The sequence below is a fragment of the Taudactylus pleione genome, unplaced genomic scaffold (genome assembly GCF_031769625.1).
Source record: "Taudactylus pleione unplaced genomic scaffold, aTauple2 ptg000009l, whole genome shotgun sequence".
Lineage (NCBI taxonomy): Eukaryota > Metazoa > Chordata > Amphibia > Anura > Myobatrachidae > Taudactylus > Taudactylus pleione.
The window spans coordinates 875,001-896,786 of NW_028284412.1; the positions used below are offsets into that span (position 1 = coordinate 875,001).

The following is a 21,786-nucleotide window of genomic DNA, read 5'->3' on the forward strand; positions in this document are numbered from 1 at the left end:
AGTGCCGATCGCAAGTCAATCAGTGCTCGCGGACCGGCAGCCAATCAGCAGAGGCTGCCGGTCCGTGAGCTCCAATTGGTTCCTGAGCAGTGCTACATTACAATGACGGCAGTGCTGACAGTTCCCCAGCATGTGGCAGCCCCATCCCGCACCACCCCGAGCTCACCCACCGCATGGCCCTGGCAGGTAAGAGAAGGGAGATGGGGCCTTACTGTGGCTTAATGTAAAAGAGGCCTTACTGTGGCATAATGTGTAAGGAACCTTACTGTGGCATAATGTGTAAGGGACCTTACTGTGGCATAATGTAAAAGGGGTCTTACTGTGGCATAATGTCTAAGGGGCCTTAGTGTGGCATAATGCAAAAATGGGCCTTACTGTTGCATGATGTGTAAGGGGAATTACTGTGGCATAATGTATATGGGGCATTACTGTGGCATAATGTTTATGTGGCATTACTGTGTCATAATGTGCAAGGGGCATTACTGTGGCTTAATGAATAAGGGGCATTACTGTGGCTTAATGTATAATGGGCATTACTGTGGCATAATGTGTTGTAAGGGGCATTACTGTAGCAGAATGTGTTGTAAGGGGCATTTCTGTGTTGCATAATGTGTTGTAAGGGACATTACTGTGTTGCGTAATGTGTTGTAAGGGACATTACTGTGGCATAATGTGTTGTAAGGGGCATTACTGTGTTGCATAATGTGTTGTAAGGGACATTACTGTGGCATAATGCGTTATAAGAGACATTACTGTGTGGCCTAATGTGTTGTAAGGGGCATTACTGTCGCATAATGTGTTGTAAAGGGCATTAATGTGTGACATAATGTGTTATAAGGGGCAGTACTGAGTCACAAAACCACACACCCTTTTCGTCCTCTATGTTGTATTTTGTGGGGGGGCGCCAAATTATGGCTTTCCCCCGGGTGACAAAAATCTGATTGGTTGCTATGTGCAACATCTCCACTTCTAAAAACCCGCACATTAGTAAATATACCCCCAAATGTTGATATTTATTTGTGTGCAAAATAATTCACCAACTCCAGCAGCAGAATGTTTGGGCACATCACTGATCATAAGTAGGTAACGTTCACACAGTAATGCTTATCGTCACATTATAGTTACCAATGCGCATGATTCACAGTCACATGGCAACATGTTAACATTACATTTATTCATTTACACATCACCCATTCACATAGCGCAGCTGATAGTAAAATTCTAGTTATTTATTTATTTACAGCATTAAGGAGTTAATTACACATGGTACGATGTGTGCCCAGCGATGTGATCCACGGTCCGACGGCCGACATATCAGGTGGTCCCCACACACGAAGCGATCTGGTGCCCGACCGCCCGATATGCCGCCCTCCCCCATAAACCTGCATGGGATCTTTAATCGCTTCTCCAGATCTCTTGTGCATGCAGAAAGATCTGGAGAAGTGATGGACGACCCCACAGTGGACGATATCATGCACACACCCAGGGCCTGATTCAGAGCCGAACGCTCTGACCAGAGCGCTCGCTCTGAATCAGGGCCCTCCTCCCTCAACTTGGAGCGGCCTCATGGACGCTCGCACAGCTGTGGGTTACCACCCACAGCTATAGCGAGCGTCCATGATGATGGTCACGATGGTCAAGACCATCGCGACCATCGGGCTTGCGACGAGACCCTGCGGTAGGGTCTCGGTGACCGCAAGCCCTGGACTGATTTTGGCTCTATCAGAGCCAAAATCACTCCCACTGACATCACTAGTAATGTCAGTGGGGCCAGACTCAGACGGTAGGCGTTCCCATGGGAACGCCTCTGTCTGGCAGCCACTCCCCTGGCACGCCCACCAAAGGGGGCGTGCTGTCAGTCACCATCGATAGCAGTTGGATGGAGAAGCATAAGCACGCATATAGTTTTCATGTTTTTATGAATCAACCACTAGAGCGTCAACTATAAACCAACTATAAACCACGGACATAGGTATACATATTCCAATTATGAGGTTCCACAACATCTGAATTAGAGAACCGTATAACACTTTTTGTATTGAATAAAAGTGTGTAATTGGAGATTTACCCCTGAGGAAGTCTCATAAAGAGACGAAACGCGTCGGGTTTTAAAAAGAAAGGTGGACACTACATCTAAATATTTTTCCGATTGGAAGGTGATTAACTATCCTTCTTTCAAAGATCGGTTGTTGTATTAATAACATGTAAGAAATGTCCATCTACTGTATTGTTGATTTTTTTAATAAAGGAATAATACGATTATTTTAGAAATTTAATTGGTTTATAACTTGTTTATTAATACTGGCCTTGGGCCAACTGTCTGGGTGTTTTGGTATGAGGGTATCTTTCTGTAGAACCCCGAGGAAGATTTGAAGCAAGCTCACAATCTGGATTAATTGATTTGCATCGAAAAGCAAACAGGAACACACAGGGAAATTGTTTTCTTAAAGAAAATAGAAGATATATAAGATTTAAGAAGGATTGTATTACATGTCATTATAAAGAGTAGTAGTAGTAACAAGAGCGCCCCATCAGTAATTTGTTTGTCTATTTGTAAAATAGTCCTTCTAACAGAGGATTTACTGAAGGGTGCTGCTGAAATTTGTACTAATAGCGCAGTTTAGGGTCTTTTTGTGTGATATATATATATATATATATATATACAGTCAGGTCCATAAATATTGGGACATTGACAGAATTTTCATATTTTGTCCTCTATTCACCACCACAATGGCTTTGAAATGAAACAAACAAGATGTGCTTTAACTGCAGACTTTCAGATTTAATTTGAGGGTAATTACATCCAAATCAGGTGAACGGTGTAGGAATTACAACGGTTTCTATATGTGCCTCCCACTTTTTAAGGGGCCAAAAGTAATGGGACAAACTAAACAATCCTAAATCTAACTTTCACTTTTTAATACTTTGTTGCAAATCCTTTGCAGACAATTACAGCCTGAAGTCTGGAACGCATAGACATCACCAGATGCTGGGTTTCATCCCTGGTGATGCTCTGCCAGGCCTCTACTGCAAATGTCTTCAGTTCCTGCTTGTTCTTGGGGCATTTTCCCTTCAGTTTTGTCTTCATCAAGTGAAATGCATGCTCAATCGGATTCAGGTCAGGGGATTGACTTGGCCATTGCATAACATTCCACTTTTTAGCCTTACAAAACTCTTTGGTTGCTTTTGCAGTATGCTTCGGGTCCATGTCCATCTGCACCATGAAGCGCTGTCCAATGAGTTCTGAAGCATTTGACTTAATATGAGCATATAATGTTGCCCGAAACACTTCAGAATTCATTCTGCTGCTTTTGTCAGCAGTCACATCATCAATAAATACAAGGGAACCAGTTCCATTGGCAGCCATACATGCCCACGCCATGACACTACCACCACCATGCTTCACTGATGAGGTGGTATGTTTTGGATCATGAGCAGTTCCTTTCCTTCTCATCTCTTCCCATCACTCTGGTACAAGTTGATCTTTGTCTCATCTGTCAATATGATGTTGTTCCAGAACTGTAATGGCTTTTTTAGATGTTGTTTGGCAAACTTTAATCTGGTCTTCCTGTTTTTGTGGCTCACCAATGGTTTGCATCTTGTGATGAACCCTCTATATTCACTCTTGTGAAGTCTTCTCTTGATTGTTGACTTTGACACATATACATCCACCTCCTGGAGAGTGTTCTTGATTTGGCCAACTGTTGTGAAGGGGTTTTTCTTCACCAGGGAAATAATTCTTTTGTCATCCACCACAGTTGTTTTCCATGGTCTTCCGGGTCTTTTGGTGTTGCTGAGCTCTCCGGTGCGTTCTTTCTTTTTAAGAATGTTCCAAACAGTTGATTTGGCCACACCTAATGTTTTTGCTACCTCTCTGATGGGTTTGTTTTGATTTTTCATCCTAATGATGGCTTGCTTCACTGATAGTGACAGCTCTTTGGATATCATATTGAGAGTTCACAGCAACTGATTCCAAATGCAAATATCACACCTAGAATCAACTCCAGACCTTTTACCTGCTTAACTGATAATGAAATAATGAGGGAATAGCCCACACCTGTCCATGAAATAGCTTTTGAGTTGATATTCCCATTACTTTTGGCCCCTTAAAAAGTGGGAGGCACATATTGAAACGGTTATAATTCCTACACCGTTCACCCGATTTGGATGTAATTACCCTCAAATTAAATCTGAAAGTCTGCAGTTAAAGCACATCTTGTTTGTTTCATTTCAAAACCATTGTGTTGGTGAATAGAGGCCAAAATCTGAAAATTCTGTCAATGTCCCAATATTTATGGACCTGACTGTATATAGGGTACATATAAATGCATACACTATATGTATCATAACTGAGGCGTCACTCGACAGTCTTGTGACTTTAAGGGTTAAAAGTCCTTTATTGAACCCATAAATACATACACTATATACTGTATATGCTGTGCAGAGATAGGGCATGCGCAGACCAGGACTGTCTTTTCGGAAGACTCCCTGTGGGACTTTGTAGGAACAGTGTGTTAATGTATCCTCTGTCTTGCAAGAATTTTTCCTGCATAGAGAAATGTAAGAGAAAATTGACAATATTGCCCGAAAATAACAAGCTAATATCAGGATTACTGCTAAATAGGGTTGGGTACGCCATCCTGGTGCTGCTGGTATTGTCTGCGTCGGGATCCCGACTACATCCCTCTAAATATACCCCATTAGGAGTACAATATACTATATCACATGATGTCGCTCTGTAATCGTTCTGGCTGACCTGTACCAGACCAAGGTTTTACAATCAGTTATAGCCATAATAATCCTACAGGAGGACCTAGCTATTGGATAATTATTGGCTCTGTTCTGTAATCCAATGTTACTGTAAACATAGGGCTCTGGACCTGCACCATGAACATTGTAGATGTACTTGCATCCCCAAACCAGATGTTGCCAGGTCTCCCCATCTAGTAGATGGAGAGGTCTACAGCTCAAATACTTTTTTGATCATTAACATCCTGAAGTTGAAAGTATTTGCAACATAAACTTGGGTCGATTATTAAAAAAAAAAAATTATAAAATGGACTAGTACCACGGCTGTGCTAGGATATATAAGAACGTATGTAAGGGAAAAGTCCTAAACAACAGTGTTATTGGAAGGAAATGTGGTGGGGTATTTTGTGCTGTAGAGTAAATCACTGTGAGATTGAATATATGCCATTTGATAGAAGTCCAGACAATTTAGAAGTTGGTGAGTGTCCATAGAGTTCTACTCTTAACCCATTAAGCACCATGCGATACCATTGTTTCAGGTTTCAGAAAGAACAAGCAAGCAAGTAACTAGATGCAACACCGCATAAGCATGCCAGCGTTTAACAGTTGTTGTTGTGTAAAGATTGTCGTCATGGTTCCTTCTGACTGTTATAGTTAGACATTTTCCTTTGTGGTCTGAAACAAGTGATTTACAAGTTTCTGATTAAAAAAAAACATTTCCTGCTAAACTGCACGTGAGTATTATTATTCTAATATTATTATTATTTTCTTAAGAAAGCTTAGAGCAGAGACCCTAAGAAAATGATCTGGAAGCCGTACTATATATGCGGTTTACAAACTGGTTTCAGTTTTCAGCAGTGCTTTTGGTCTGGCTTTGAAAAAAAAAAAATCAATTGCTTTTGAAAATAAATCTAGCTTTACTTGCAGCCAAAACTAACTGACTTGTCTCCAAAGGACAGCAAAACTTGTTATTGTAATAGTGACACATGAAATCTGTTGATTGCTTGCAAAGTACTCTGGCACAAGCATGCGCCAAATCATTTCATTTTGCAATGCAGAGAGAGGGGTGTTCACTCCAAAAGTAATCCGTGGATTAGACTCCAAAAAATCTGCTGATTTAACTAATCATTTTACGTAAAATACTCAGAGGAATCATTGTTGATACAAGCTACGTTCACCCTTGAAAGGGAAACGGTTGATTGCGATGTTTAATTACTTGCACCCATACATTGTATTTAGGACTTTTTGTTTTGAGTCATATTTTGGATTAATAGATCTGAATGAAACAAACTATAGCTAACTAAAAATCCCCAACTGTCTCTCTGTTTATAATTATTTTAATGTGTCGACTCCAACATTTTCCCACTCTTACTGGTGTCTATTTGCCCATATCCCATCTCCTTAACTCCTCTCAAGTATCAATGAAGTCTTACCACTTAACTAGAGACTCAGGCTTTCAGCTCATACAGTAGAGGTAGGCCTGGAGCAACAACTGACAGTGGAAGCTCTGGGAAATCTTTCTTTCTGTTTAATCAAGACGAATTGAATGATAGGATTCTTATGAAGATAGATAGATAGATAGATAGATAGATAGATAGATAGATAGATAGATAGATAGATAGATAGATAGATAGATAGATAAATTAGGCCTCCTTTTCATTCTACTTTATGTTATTATAGCTCTTGTACTGAGTGTTTTCTACTTGTTATATATTCCTATAATAGCAAAACGTGTTTATTGAAGCATACCAGCATGTTTTTTTCTTTCAATACAAGTTTCACTAAAGAAGTTTATTCTATTCTACAAACTGGTGAGTGTATCCCGATATTTTATTATATAGCTTGCTCATTTATTGAGTGATACTCCAGGAAATTAGTTCTTTACTGCGAATGCAGGCACCATCTGAATATATATATATATATATATATATATATATATATATATACCTATATATCTGTCTGATATTAGTCAGTTTTGTTCTATTAATGTGTCTAATTGTAAAGCGCAACAGAATATGCTGCGCTATATAAGAAACTGTTAATAGTAATAATGATATATATATATATACTAAGCTCTCACGAGCAGGGCCCTCTTCCCTCATGTGCTTTTCCCACCCTAATTTATGCCATCATCTCCTCCCACTGCCCACAACATCACCAAACCGTTGGGTTCAACAGCCGGTGATACTTGTGTTGCAGCAATTTTTATTTGGTTTGTAGTCCATGTTCTGCAATGTTTTTTACTGCAGGTTTTTTGCATTTCGTTTTTCTTGTTTTGTTTGCACTATTTCTGCTTATGTATTTTTTAAGGTGCTGCGTAACCCTTGTTGCACCATATAATAAAGTGTGTGTGTGTGTGCGTGTGCGTGTGTGTGTGCGTGTAAGCTTACACATATACATACACCGAGTGCACAATTAAATGAAGCCCTAAATTATTCTGTGAAAATGTGTATGTACCAATTTTACAAACATGAACTACAAGACCCTTGTATAATTATTCAACTGTGCCTAACACGATCCATTCCATTTATTCTGATGTACCTGACTATTTATTAATCAGACTTCAGTTGATATTGGTTTGTCCTACATGGTCAGACACTACTGAAAATTAAACCTGGCTCAGGAGAACATTTTAACACTGCATCTGCCAAAACAATGAGGTTGGCAGGGTCACTGGATGCCTACGTTTCTTTCCTGCAAGGAGTTAAGTTTCTTTTTCTTCCTATTTCGGTATTTTGTTGGGAATTACTCTACAGAAAGCATTAGTCCGGCACTTGTATTACAATGAAGCACATTGTACAGCAGACCTCGCTTATCCCTCTTGCCTGAGTGTGTTGAATCTCCTTTGGTGGAGAGCTGCAATAGGCTAAATCTCTTTGGGAAACAACTGGAATTTTTGTGCTGAACTTTTCTGTAGGACCGTATGTAAAAACAGAGATATCCCTTTACTTGGTTGGCTGCTGTGTATTGGGCATTTACAAAAAGCTGAAGACAATTGTCTTTATTTCTTAAACATTTAGTTTACATAAAAATTATAATAATATCTTTCATTTTACTTTAACGTGCAGTTTAAAGAGATTGATGCACATAAGGCTTTCAGTGTATTATATAAGGATATAACAGATGGGAACAGCAAGGATTATATATTCCTCTTCTATTTACCTGCACATTGTAAAAAGATTAATTTATAGATATATATTATTTGCGTAATTTCCCTTGAAATATAGGTTTATAATTATGTCTAGGCAGCTGTATCTTTCTTTTTATAAGATTATTTAGCTTATGTAGGAGAGTGATGCGTGGTTTAGTTTTATGGAGCAATAGGAGGAGTTATTTAACACATGTAAAACTAATCAAATCTAAACCCAAGTAAGGAGTGTATGAAATAAAATAAGTGCTTTTCAAGAGAGGACTTCCTAGAGTTTTATGTATAACCAAAAGTTCATAGTTCAGTAACATTAAACCTATATAAGGAATTTAGATGCTTTTGCGCACCAAACTTATATTTTATATTATTATATTTACAATTTATTTGTTATTTATATAGCACATACATACATAGCACACCCAATTTTGAAGCATCAACCGCAGCCCCAGTGGAGCTTACAATCTATTTTCCCTATCACATGTACACACCAACATGTATACACTAGGGTTATTTTTTATTTTGATTTCAAATCCAAGTAACCAACCAATATTCTCTCTCTCTCTCTCTCGGAATATATATATAGGTAGATAGATAGATAGATAGATAGATAGATAGATAGATAGATAGATAGATAGATAGATAGATAGTTAATAAATTGTTCTCATTTGATTCTGAGTAACATGATATGAACTTAATCTTAACCATTTATCCATATCATATATATGTATATATATATATATATATATATATATATATATATATATATATATATATTATATATATATGATATGGATAAATGGTTAAGATTAAGTTAATATCATGTTCTTAAGCAATCAAATGGGAACAATTTATTAACTATCTGTTGTTATCCAAATAAAAATAGATTAACGTCTTTAATGCAGAACATTTCATGTCATGATAGATGGGGGAATTGATAGCTGGGGGAACTGACTTTAATTGTAAGGGTAGAGAACATATGTGTGTCTATATGAAATGTTTATTGGGTGTAGATGGTATGTCACACCTTGGCCATTTAACTTAAAAAAGCTCACATTTTCCAAATCCCTAATTTCTATAGGAAGACAGGCAAAGTAAAAAAAATCACATGATGTTCACATTAAGGATTAAATAGGAAAACACAAAAGGAAGTTTACAGACTAAAAACTTGCAGAGTCACTCAGTTGACATGCCAAGCCATTAAACCTCCATCAAACGTGGCAGAGTTAATTACAAGTCATAGTGTAAGAATGACAGCTTGCCAGCAATGATACTGCATTATGTCTGCCACTGTGGGAACAGATATAATTAACTCATTAAATAGCCTCTGATAAGGTCATGCATAATGTATAGGAGTATTTGTGTATAATATTAATATTATGTGAGCAGAGGGAAAAAAATATCTGGATTCCTTGCAGTGACCTTGAGACGATTCCACTGGAGAGTGGAAATGTTTTTGTTGCTGATTTGTGGTTACTAGCGTCCTGTAACTGGAGCAGTACTGTGGGATCGCTAAGGTTACTTTTAAACTTGCTCTTAAGGCTGATCAACAAGTTAGTTTGTATGGTTGTCTATGAACAGCTTGGGGGAATTACAAAATGCTTTCACCATTATTTTTTGCCTACATTTATTTGTTATAATATTTTTCTCAATGATTATCAAGCTTTTCCATGGAGTTAATACTATGAGGAAATTCTAACAATTGTAGTCATCAAAAGATATATTGTATAAGATTTTGAACTATAAAACATTTTACTTTGGTTAAGATTTCCATCTCTGAGCAAATATTAAATATACCTACCCAAAGCGCAAAAAAGATAGCAAAGATAATGCATTTTTATAGCAAAGATAATATTTTGGGGGGAGAAATAAACAAATGTATATGTAAAGGCTTGTTTAATGTCTATTTTACTTTGCATTATATAAGTGTGTGATGGATGCACTATATATATATATATATATATATATATATATATATATATATATATATATATATATAATTTCATGTTTTTAACATCTCGCATTGCTAATTCTGATTCAGTTTAACAATTACACTATTTTGTTGTATTTTCTTTTGTATACAGTGATTTCTACAATAAAATATATATATATATATATATAGTTTGACCAGATGTGTGAAAACCTTTCAGTCAAATACAAGTGGCTGAAAACTAAACAGGAAATGTTCTGCAAGAGATACAGTATCCCAAGAGTTGATAACTTTTTAAACATTCTCTAGAAAGTGAAAGCAAAATCAGTAAAAAATTGCAGCCTGAAAGTGTTACAGTTCTAATTGCATAGCATTATAGGGATTGATTTACTAACAACATTTTGTATATTGGAGATTAGCAGTCTGTGTTTGCTAATGATGCCCAATACGTTAGGATATATGTAAAAAAATCTCTTTTTTCACATTTACTCCTGAACTAATGGAGCAATGAAAGTGAACACAACTCCGCCAAGCTGGTTTAAAATGTAAGCCTTTGCATTATCATATATAGGAAGTGGAAAGTGTTAGCGAGTTTTCTGCATGGATATGAATAGCTTAGAATTGTATCTCAAGTGGTGGATTATAGGAGTAATTTATTACAACATTTTACATGGAGTCAGCACACCAATTTGAAATCTTTAACAGGAATATAAATATGAATTAATCATTAGTATTGCATAGCTTCCAGCATGGCCAAATTCAACCAGGGCACAATGGTGTTTCCCACAGTTAGGAAATTAGTGGGGTACATGTGGGCACAGCGTTGTGATCTTGGCCAGGTGTGGCATTATTCCTCTTGCCATCCTTCCTTGCCTGAGCTTAAGCCAGCAACTGTGTGCAAGTGGCACTTTATGCTAATTAAGCAATGGTGGTCTCAAGATAGTGGTAGATTGTCAAACTGGCCCTAACACTCTGCTTTCACATAACAACATAGAGATATACTGTAAGATACTGTTTCTTTACTTTTCCTATTAAATACTTCCCATAAACTTGACATAACTAGAAGTTCAAGCTACACCAGCAATGACCATTTAAAAGAGCTGATTTTCATACACCAGCCTACACTACAATAAAGCAACATTTCCTTACCAAACTCCTATCACTCAGATTAACAAATATCATATCCCAAGCTAGAATAAGAGTGGGGAGAATATTATACCTCCCCAGAGTAAAGGTTCATTCATTATGTAACTGTGTATGCCATTAATTGCTGTAAACCCTTTCCTGGCAGATAATTGGGCAGCTTGGTGCTGTAAGGATGAGTGACAGGTTACTGTATGTTGGTGATACAACATAAAGGAAACATTCTTAAGCCAGTAAACCTCAAGTATTTTCAGGCATCATAATAAAACCTGAGAGTTTTGTGAATCACTCTAAGGTGTTACAATTATTTAGTAAATAATAATGCTAACCATTTACCAAATATTGAGCAAAACTCATTGCACAAACCTCACAATATGGAAAAGGTTTTCCAATACTTAAACAATACATGTATTACAACAGGTTACTAAACACATCCACATTATCTAATATTTGGACCTAGATAGATATTTGCACGCAAACACAGGCCTGTTAGGTATATGGGGGTGTGCAATTAATTACAACAGTTCAATTTTTTTCAGATCAAAGTTCTCTCGTTAAATCTAAGCCATTTATATAGCATTTATCCACATGAACGCTGTTTGTTTTACATTGCTCTAGAATTTATTTTTATGCATTGTATATACACCTTTCGATGTGCGTTGAAAAATTGTGCGAGATTGGAAGTCTAGTCAATCAACCCCCGTAGACATTCAAGTTAAAATAGTAAATGTACTTTACGTTCCCAAGATCATCTCTAGGGGGAGCAAGAGAGCTGCAATTCTAGTCATATAGAGACAGGCATCACCAGGAAAGCATTCATACGATTATCCCTTCGGTTGGACTTTAAACAACAGAAGCAGAATCGTTTGCTTCAAACACATTTATTAATAAATATACAAATAAATAAATAAAACACAAAAAGTTTAACTCCTTTAACTTTATGCAACTCTACTGATTACCGTTTCAAGAGACTTTAAATAGCTGTTCAAAACTATGATTAATTTACTAAGGGATTAACAATACATTATCTAAAGGTAATCTTTAGCAATTTTTTATTATTATTATTATTATTATTATTATTTATTATGTGACACAAATTTCTGCAGCGTTGTACATAGTAAAGGTACAAACCAGGGTAAATAAGGCAACAAAATAACATATTCTGCAATTTTGTGTTTACAGAAATAACTGACATTTATTTAATATAAGGGACAAATCTTGATTTAAAAATTACTGTTTAAAAGCTGGGCATAAACATGGTAAAAACAATATTACAGAACAGTTGTGCACTGCCTTAGTCTAGCGTGTTATCCCAGTTTGGATCTGTAACTTTTTTCTTTCCTACCGTTTCTGGTTTACTTGTGTTTTCGCAATATTCACTGTGACTATATTATTTTCACTGTGTTTATAATTATAGTACCTGTGAGATTAACAAAAAAAACTTAATTACAGTGTATCAGATTTCCGATCTAAATAATGCTGGTGTAATTATGGATTATCAGTGGGAATTTGGAAAAATCGCATATAGCAGCTTATTTTAAATTCCCAGGAGATATCTTATCTATGTTTAGATGTATTGTTTATAAAGATAGATAGGTAGATAGATAGATAGATAGATAGATAGATAGATAGATAGATAGATAGATAGATAGATAGATAGATAGATATGAGATAGATAGATATGTGATAGATAAATATGAGATAGATAGATAGATAGATAGATAGATAGATAGATAGATAGATAGATAGATAGATAGATAGATATGAGATAAATAGATAGATAGATAGATAGATAAATAGATAGATAGATAGATAGATATGAGATAAATAGCTAGATATGAGATAGATAGATAGATAGATAGATAGATAGATAGATAGATAGATAGATAGATAGATAGATAGATATGAGATAAATAGATAGATAGACATGAGATAGATAGATAGATAGATAGATAGATAGATAGATAGATAGATAGATAGATAGATAGATATGAGATAGACAGACAGATAGATAGATAGATAGATAGATAGATAGATAGATAGATAGATAGATAGATAGATAGATAGATAGATCGATAGATCGATCGATCAGGCTTTGCTATCTACTTTTATTATTAGTAATGTATTTGTTCTAAGCAATAAACAAATTGTAAGAGATCAGGATGAAAAACGTTTAGGTAAGTTGAATCAGACTTTTTTAACAAAGTATCATAAACGTTAGAAAGTTTTGATGTGATTTAGAAGAAATGTATCACAGTGTAACGCTGAAGACAGTATATTATGAAGTGTGAAACTTTCTGTATACATATCATAATGAATCCTAATTTATATTCTAAATTTCCTATTATCCCCCCATATTTCCCTCATATTATTATTAATATGGCCTTTAATTAAATCAATATAACCATCTGCAGTGCGGAACATCACGCCCTGCAAGGCCAGTGGGCAGCATGCCCTTTGACAACACCGTATGAGAGGAAAAGACCCTCTGCTGAATGCTTTATTGTCTCACCAGGATCTGGTGGGCATCTTGATTTCGTAAGATTCCTTCATGAACAAACGGCACCCAACATTCGGACAGCATCACAGATCTGCAAGTAGTTCTGCTGGAAGACCAGTCCCATTAACTACCTCCTCAGGACCTCATTTCCTATTACATTAAACCCACCATTGTCTTCAAGAAAAAAGCAGCTCACAATAGTCAGAAAGAGCTAAAGCCACCACAATACAGAGTACACTCACAGAAACCGTCCACCGTAGTTTCTTTATGTCCCTGGGAATTAAGTCCTCATACAGGCATTCAGCCTCAACATTCACCCCAAAGACTAAACTCCAGAGGGGACAAATCTCCCTATTCTTAATCGATAATTCCTAAGTAAACAGCAAAAACCGCTACTCAACCGTGTGCTAAAAATACAAATACATAGCCAAAAAATTCCAGCATTATATTGCACTCCATTGGTGATCCACTAGTTTTACCTTGCACTTCATGTACCTAATATATGAGTTAATTATATATTATTTTGCACTTTCACATTGTAACCGTTCTTACCGGGAGGAAATCCTGAAACATCTATGACGTGCACTATTAAATATATAGCACTCAGAATATTCACCCTCACCTCATTAATTGGTGGATTCGTATTATGATGACTAAGGGGGAAGGGGGTGGTATTAATATTAAGAGTCACTTGTTTCCAAGCATAGAGCCACATTCCTGCTTATAAAGGGTCCCTGCCAGATTTTACACACCCTTTATATTCCAGTGACACTTTAGTGCCCTAATTTTAGAGAAAGACTGGTATGAGTTAAGTATCCCCCCACCCCTGTGTTATCACAATGCACAGAAGGAGTATATGCCTATGTATACTTTACAGGTGCTCCTGTGTGGAACTGTACCCTAAGTATTGATTTACTGACCTAAAAAAGCCCATCAAACGCCCATCGTACAAGTGAGGGGGAAATTATTATAACATATGCACGAGAGAGAGAGAGAGAGAGAGAGAGAGAGAGAGAGAGAGAGAGAGAGAGAGAGAGAGAGAGAGAGAGATGTGGGGGGCAGAGGAGAGAGGGGGCAAACGAGAGAGAGGGGGGTAGAGGGGAATTAGAGGGGGGGCAGAGGGGAGAGAGAGAGAGGTAGGGGGCAGACGAGAGAAAAGGGGGCAGAGGGGAGAGAGAGGGGGGGAGAGAAAGAGAAGTGGAGCCTTTTTGAAGTCCCAGTTCCCTTCTAAGCTATTTTCTGCTTGTCAAGATCCATCCACATCCAAACTGCCCCAGCTAAATCTTGTAGACCCTACACAGTTACTGGGGCACAGTGGGAACTATTTTTCCGCCTTAACAATGAACAGAGAACTAAACAGGATTAATAGGGATAGTTTTGTGCTGGGTGTTTTTTTTTATAATTTTCTTAAATTCTAAATAAATCGTTAACCCTTTTTGGTGCCAAATGCACTTCTTGAACCTCTCTGACAGAAGCATATTTGTGATGCTCTGAAATAAATAATGATGCATCTGCACGGAGTATTGTACCAGGCCGGGTGCTCAGTACTAACATATACAGAATGGTTCCTCTTCCAAAATCACTTTTTTGTACTCAAAATTGTGCCAGCTCTTTCTAGTAATGTGTTGCGTCCTGTCTCTCCTAAGGCACCGATTATTTATCATATACGTCTAACTTGGCCAGATCTCTTTGAATATACTATATCACCCCCATTCCACATCCCCCTCCCCCAGAAAAAGTTAATATTTCAATTCGGTAGGAATAAGTCATACTAGTCCTACATGCTGAGTTTTTGTAATAAATCATCTCTAAATTAGATAATTTAATATTATATATCAGTGATATTCACATTTAAAACTTTAGTAGGAATTGTGTAATAATACCAATTCATATATTAATTTGATTTGCTTTTTTTTTTTACAGATTAAATAAGCAAGTTAAACGCTTAGTGCATTTTCACAGCCAGCAGGAATCACTGAACTGAAAATCTAATAACAAAAAAATCATAAAACAAGACCACGGAAATATACGTGCTAAGCACTTAGTATAGATGGCGATTTATACAGATGAATTTACCAATGACATGAATGTGTACGTTTCTGTGCAATATCCGTTAACTCTTTAAGAAACAGATAAAGCATAAAGCATTACCGCTGTTTAATGTTTCACGATCATCAAAAATTCCCAAATTCTTATTTATATTAATTTCATAAGTCATTCTAGTGCATAGAAACCATGCACGTGTAAATATATATTTTTCTATATTTTTTAGCTGACACATAGAATAACACAATTATTATTAAGCGCAGATTCTCTTACATTAGAGCTGGTAGGAATTACAGAACAGCTCTCCTGCCCCCCTCCCCCCTTTTCCCTCTAAAATAAGCTGCTCGCCCCTTTATGAGGTGCAGCTAGGTGATCTATAAAGCAGACACTAGAATTGTGTTACTGATGGTAATTATTAAAACAAATACTGTCAGGAAAGCCGCAATCACAGCCTATTTCTGTTATTTATGGAATGCTTCTGTGCTGCCTGTAACCTGATGCAGGAGCGGCAGTGCTCGCTTATGTGAGCTTTGTGCCAATCACGTCTGATTAATAAACACTCCACTCAGAGCTGTCACCTTGCACACCTGTTTAACCCCTCCTCTGCCAGGCTCACCCCGCCCGCCTCCCCTGTCTTGTAATAGGGGTTGATTAGAAAAATAACATAAAGATCAAATCGTATAGTAAGATATTAAAATGTCGAAGAGAAAAAAACATGTGTGTGTGATTGTTATTTATATGTATATATATATATATATATATATATATATATATATATAATATATTATATATATATATATATATATATATATATAGACACACGTATTACGAACACCGATTTCACTCCAATGAGGCTGAGATCCATCATGCAGCCTCTATCCTTCATCCACCTGATTAGAAATCGCAGCATTTATACCTGAAGTGAAAAAAAAAATGCTAAGATCCTGGCTGCTGCAATTACCAGCTTGACGGCACTTGATGCAAATAATTACACCCAGCAAGGCTATTATTATCAGTTGAGATTTAATAAATGGAAGCTGTTTTGTATAATGAAGAAAAAAAAAAACACTGCAGTAGGAATAAATGAGCGTGCTGGCTGCTTACCTGCATTGTAGGCTGCCAGATCTGCCCCAGGCCCCGGGCTCTTCCTCTTCCTAGGCCTCCCTTTCTGGACAGTCCCCACACCGTTGTAATAAGGCAGCCCTAAGGACGTAGCCCCCGACCCCAGTCCTGAGCCCTTCCCTGATGTCACATCCGAGTGATTGAAATGGACTTGGTATTCTCCCTGTATCAAAGTCTCGAAGTGGAGCCTGCAGTAGACCAAGTTGTCCTTCATCCCAAAATGGTCCCCAGTGGTCAACATTTTGTTGCAAGTGTTACAGGTGAAGCAATTGAGGTGGTATACTAAGTCCCTGGCCCTCATCACCATCTCAGAAGCAGAGATCCCCAAATGACACCTGGCACATCTCTGGACTGAAAACCTCCTGGAAATGTAGAGCAAAGTCACAGTTAGTCAATTTACTAAGGACATGAGAACTTTCACTCTCAAACTATTTCTCCTCTTCATTGCTTTTATGTGTTTATAGAAATGATCTGTCTACTGCTTATCATTTCCACTTGTTTCTTATAGGTAATGTCTTATAAATATATAGGGCCCTAGCCTATAAGGGACCAAGAATAGGCCCCATAGTCTTATATATAGTCTGTTTGGCTAATGGTTGGTTTGTGGAGGTTCTCATCAAGGTCAAACTTTACATTAACGGTAATTTATAATAAAGTATCGTGATATCGCACAGGATCTCCCCAATACATGCTAATAATATGTGAAGACTTGGCAATATATATCGTGCATGGAATTTGCTAAATATGTACAATACATTACAAAAAAAATAACATTTTCAATTGTCCGCTTGATTTTTCACTGTTATAAATTAATATAGAAACTATTTTTTAATGTTATCTAAATATGTCTGCTAATCCTTGGTTATTTGCAATAAATGGGGTGTTATAAAAAATTTAAAAGAAAAATTTCCACCTTCACCATTCTTAATTAACCCTACACCTGCCTCCTGTTCACAAAACTGCCTGCAAAATATTAATATATTTCCCAGAGAAACCTCAGTCGCTCATGATTACAGGGAATAAGTGAACAAACATAACAAAATATCTGTTAGGTTTCTGTGAAGATCAAAAAAAGTTTCTATAGTGGAAATATTGTTTTAAGGTTTTACAGTGTGGAATATTCGTGGCATGGCAGGATTATGGTCTGATGTATTATTATAACATAAAGCCATATATTAACACAACCTGGTACGATTTACTATTTTAAAAGTTGTTGTTTTTAATATTGTAATGGTGAAGGCTCGTATTGTAAAATGTAGCTGAAATAACTTTGTGGCATCTGTAAAATACCTCCCCTCCCCCCGCCCCCCACAAAAAAATGTAAACCAGTTTATTTGTACAATTCTTGGCATAAATGTGCTGTGCATCCACAATTCAATATCAGACATGTAATATGATTGACTTGTTTTGATTTGATCCTGATCAACCACCGATCACTTATTAATCTCTAACCACCAGGAGACTGGAGTATCCTGCTTAGTGCAATGCCTTTTACTAGAGTTTGATTCTGAAATTGTACAAATTCGTTGTCTATGAAGGGTGTGGCGTGGTGCGGTGCGGGGGCACTGGCTGGTACCTGTAATAGTCCTCTTTGCAGTAGATGCTGCCATCTTTACTGAAGCAGGTGAGCTCAGACTCCAGGTTTAATTTACATTCACAGCACTTCAGACACCTCATGTGCCACTGCTTGTCCACTGCTAGGAGGTAATACCGGTCCGAGATCTTCCCTCCACAGCCGGCACACAGAGCAGCCCTGTCATTGCTGATAGAGGGCATCGTCTGGAGGGGGAGACAGAGCAATCGTCAGCATAAGCCGCTCACCTATGTTCAGGCTTATTATCTGTAACCCAAGGAGCTTGCAATCGAAAAACAATATGATGTGAAAAAGTCAGCAACATATATTAAAGCAACGCAATATATATTAGACCCCCTCCTAGAAGCTTAAATAACTTCTTCTTCTTCTTATTATTATTATTATTATTATTATTATTATTATTATTGTTAATAATAATAATAATAATAAGTGTGTACCATACTCAAATGTGTGAAATATATATACACTGTACACATACATACATACATACATACATACATACACACACACACACATATGTAGTGAAAGAGACATCTTAAAACTTATTGGTTTGTTTTAAGTTCTGAGTATTTAGAAATTACGTATCAATCCATTTTTGTGAAGACATATTATTGTATTTTGTCGTGTTTTTTACATGTTTTGTTATGATAAAATGAAGACAAGTTGCATTGAATTAATTATTCTTTTGGACGAATCTTGGCTTCTACAGATTATAGAAGACTAATTTTTCATCTGGGAGAATACAGAAATATGATAGGTATATAAGGAACTGAGATGTAATTGAATTATAATAATCAAACAACATTACAAATACAAGGTTATGCTTAAAATGTGGTTTTGGCCTTGTTTGCTTACCATGGCTTATTTTTAAAGTATAACATTGTATTTCTCTAGTTAGAATTAGGCCTTATTCTCAGTACAAGATATGTTACTAATTTATACTCATTATTACAATTTACATTATGACTATTAAGAACCGAAGTCCACTTCCATTAAGCAGATCTCTCATAAATGCCTGGATAGAAGATACAGGCAGTGAAAGTCCCTGTGGATGGAGATGGCTAATCGGTTGATGGCAATGAGACGCTGATTCTGTACTTGCACCAGATCTAGACGCATTTAAGTAATTCTATTATTTTGAAATCAGCCTTAACATCTCAGGAAAGGCGTACTGATAACGCACCCTCTGTGCATGTAAACGAGCAATGTAAATGTTCACAAAGTACTCAGTGCAAACATCGTGGGAATAATCAAAGCCTTGCAATTTGTATTATATGCAATTAACATGGCATTTCTGAATGCAGATTACAGATGATGTGTTTATTATTATTATTATTATTATTATTATTATTATTATTATTATTATTATTATTATTATGCAGATATGGAGTTAGGAATTAAAAAAAAATTTAATCAATAGTTTTCTCGTCCTGTAAAGCAATTTACTTCATCAAGGCTTACAAATATTAATATATTTGTGTGAGAGATTCCTTAATTTCTACTATGTACACATGATAAATAGTATACATAAATGTAAACAAGTGTATACATAAAAAATAAAGCATTATAATGCAAGAACATTCTAAACTCATATATATCTCTCTCTATACAAAACTATTTAATCATCTTTGGTATCTGCTCTCTGCTCTCTGTATACATACAGGGTGTGTTTATATTTGTGATTGAGGTCCAGTAGGTTTGCCATGTGACTTAATTATCCAAGCTATGGATCTATGCTATAAAATAATAGTTTTCGATGTATAATAAAATCTGCCAGTGATTATCCGAAGCCATTGTTACAGTGCTTTCCAGATCTGCTTTATTTTGCCTTTTTAAATCATTTATTTAAGGTTATTTAAAAAAAAAGTAGGGAATGCTTTTCATAGATTATTATAGTTTTAAATAATGTATAAATACGACTTAGAAATATGCAAGGTAAATGTGATAAATATTTGTGCCGGTACTGACTGACTACATAACTACAGATGTAATGATGTGGACCCAATATTACAATATCACATGCACTTTTGAAATGTATTGTACATTGACAATGAGAATATAAGAACAAAGGTGCAATTACAAATGTAACGCAATAATTGGATATAATTGTGGTATTATACTTCTTTTGTAGATGCATGGCAAATAAATGATACACTGTGCAATTAAATTGAAAGACACATCAACACGGTGGTTTGCCAGCATTTAAACACATATAAGGACAGTCATTATTATCGCATTGCTTTCGTTTGCTTGATCTTTGTATTTTTCACAGATAATTGTTATTTTATATAATTGCCCCCTCCAGCCCTGGGCCTTGCCACCCGGGCTCCAACCCACGGACCGTGCCTACCGTCTCAGTCTCCCCTCTGTCTATGGCAGAGCTGATGGCTGAGGCTTCAGTTTTTGATCTTCTATCCATCTCGTCGATGACCCCATGCATTTCCCCCCCGGACAGACTGTGGAACAGCATCTCTGGTGCGTGGAAGGAGCACGCGTGGGAATCTTTGCAGATGCTGCGATAGCTAGGTCCCACTTCCATAAACTGGAGTCCTAAGCCATGCATTGAGTGTCCACCCAGCGGAGGAGGCTGTTTCCCTGGGTTTGTCCTTGTCCAGGGGATGAAACCACAGGTGACACAAATCAAAAACAAGTCAAAGTGCCAGGCTGTCCTGTCTGAGGAATGACATGTGCTGTGCCCAGGGATCAGATGTCTAACCTAGAGGACATGTCTGCTGATCCTCAGGTGGTCTCTGGGGCTGCAGGAGATCTCAGGCACTCACAAGCAGGACTGTCCTATCTGTGGAGAGGTTTAAACTCTATGCGGATTGTGCACATGAAAGAAGCAATTAGGTACCTAGGCCCTCTCCAAAGCTGTGATGCAGAAGGGACAGGATCCAGCCATCTGCAGCATTGTTGGTGACTCTCTCCAGAAAGGAGTGAAAGTTAATGTGGATGGTGAAGGCTTCGCTGTCAGGCAGGCAGGAGGGAGCAGAAACGAAATTCTAATTTATTAATCACAAAATCGTAGCTACATCAATCCCCCCAAATAAACTTGAGGATGGTTTGGGTCCTGCAGATCTTCTATGGACCGCTGTTTTGCTAAGTTTCCTGCTCCTGCAGGCAGGGCTGTGTGTGAGTAATGGGGGAGGAGGGTCTTCTGCACGGACTTGGTGTAATCCCTTAAAGTGAGAAGCTCTGCTCTTTATTCCTGCTCTGCAGTCCTGTGTGCAGTCAGCACTGCACCTTTTCTACAGGGCCCCTGACGTCAGCCTCTGCCGGCTCCTCATTGGCTGCAGCCTGCCACTGGCTGCTTATTATAGAACGCTGGCCATGGTGGTGGGGAGGGGGGCAGAGCACTTTGCTGGCAGTGGAGGGTCTCACTACTATCCCCTTTTTTAAAAATGCCACCCTGTTCCCTCATGCCACAGGAGATCTGGGCAGGGCATATTTGGGGACTAGCCTCCACATCGTTATAGCAATAATAAAATATTCATCCTCATTGCAGACTGGATTCAAAATGTATTGCAAACAACTTTACATTTAACAGATCACACAAA

The 21,786-nt window shown here is 37.2% G+C and overlaps 1 protein-coding gene across 2 annotated transcripts in view; it reads right to left on the reverse strand.

The window, feature by feature from the left end:
* Positions 1-21,432, reverse strand: part of LHX2 (LIM homeobox 2) — a 33,848-nt gene extending 12,416 nt beyond the window's left edge. The window contains exons 1-3 of one of the 2 annotated variants that reach the window (XM_088465889.1): positions 20,580-21,432; positions 18,212-18,414; positions 16,618-16,997 (exon numbers count right to left, since the gene is read on the reverse strand). In XM_088465889.1, the coding sequence (XP_088322015.1) occupies positions 16,618-16,997; positions 18,212-18,414; positions 20,580-20,792 (796 nt within the window). In that variant the 5' untranslated portion in view covers positions 20,793-21,432. The remainder of the gene's footprint in view (positions 1-16,617; positions 16,998-18,211; positions 18,415-20,579) is intronic. The other variant, XM_088465898.1, reaches the window with a different exon arrangement.
* Positions 21,433-21,786: the final 354 nt, after the last annotated feature.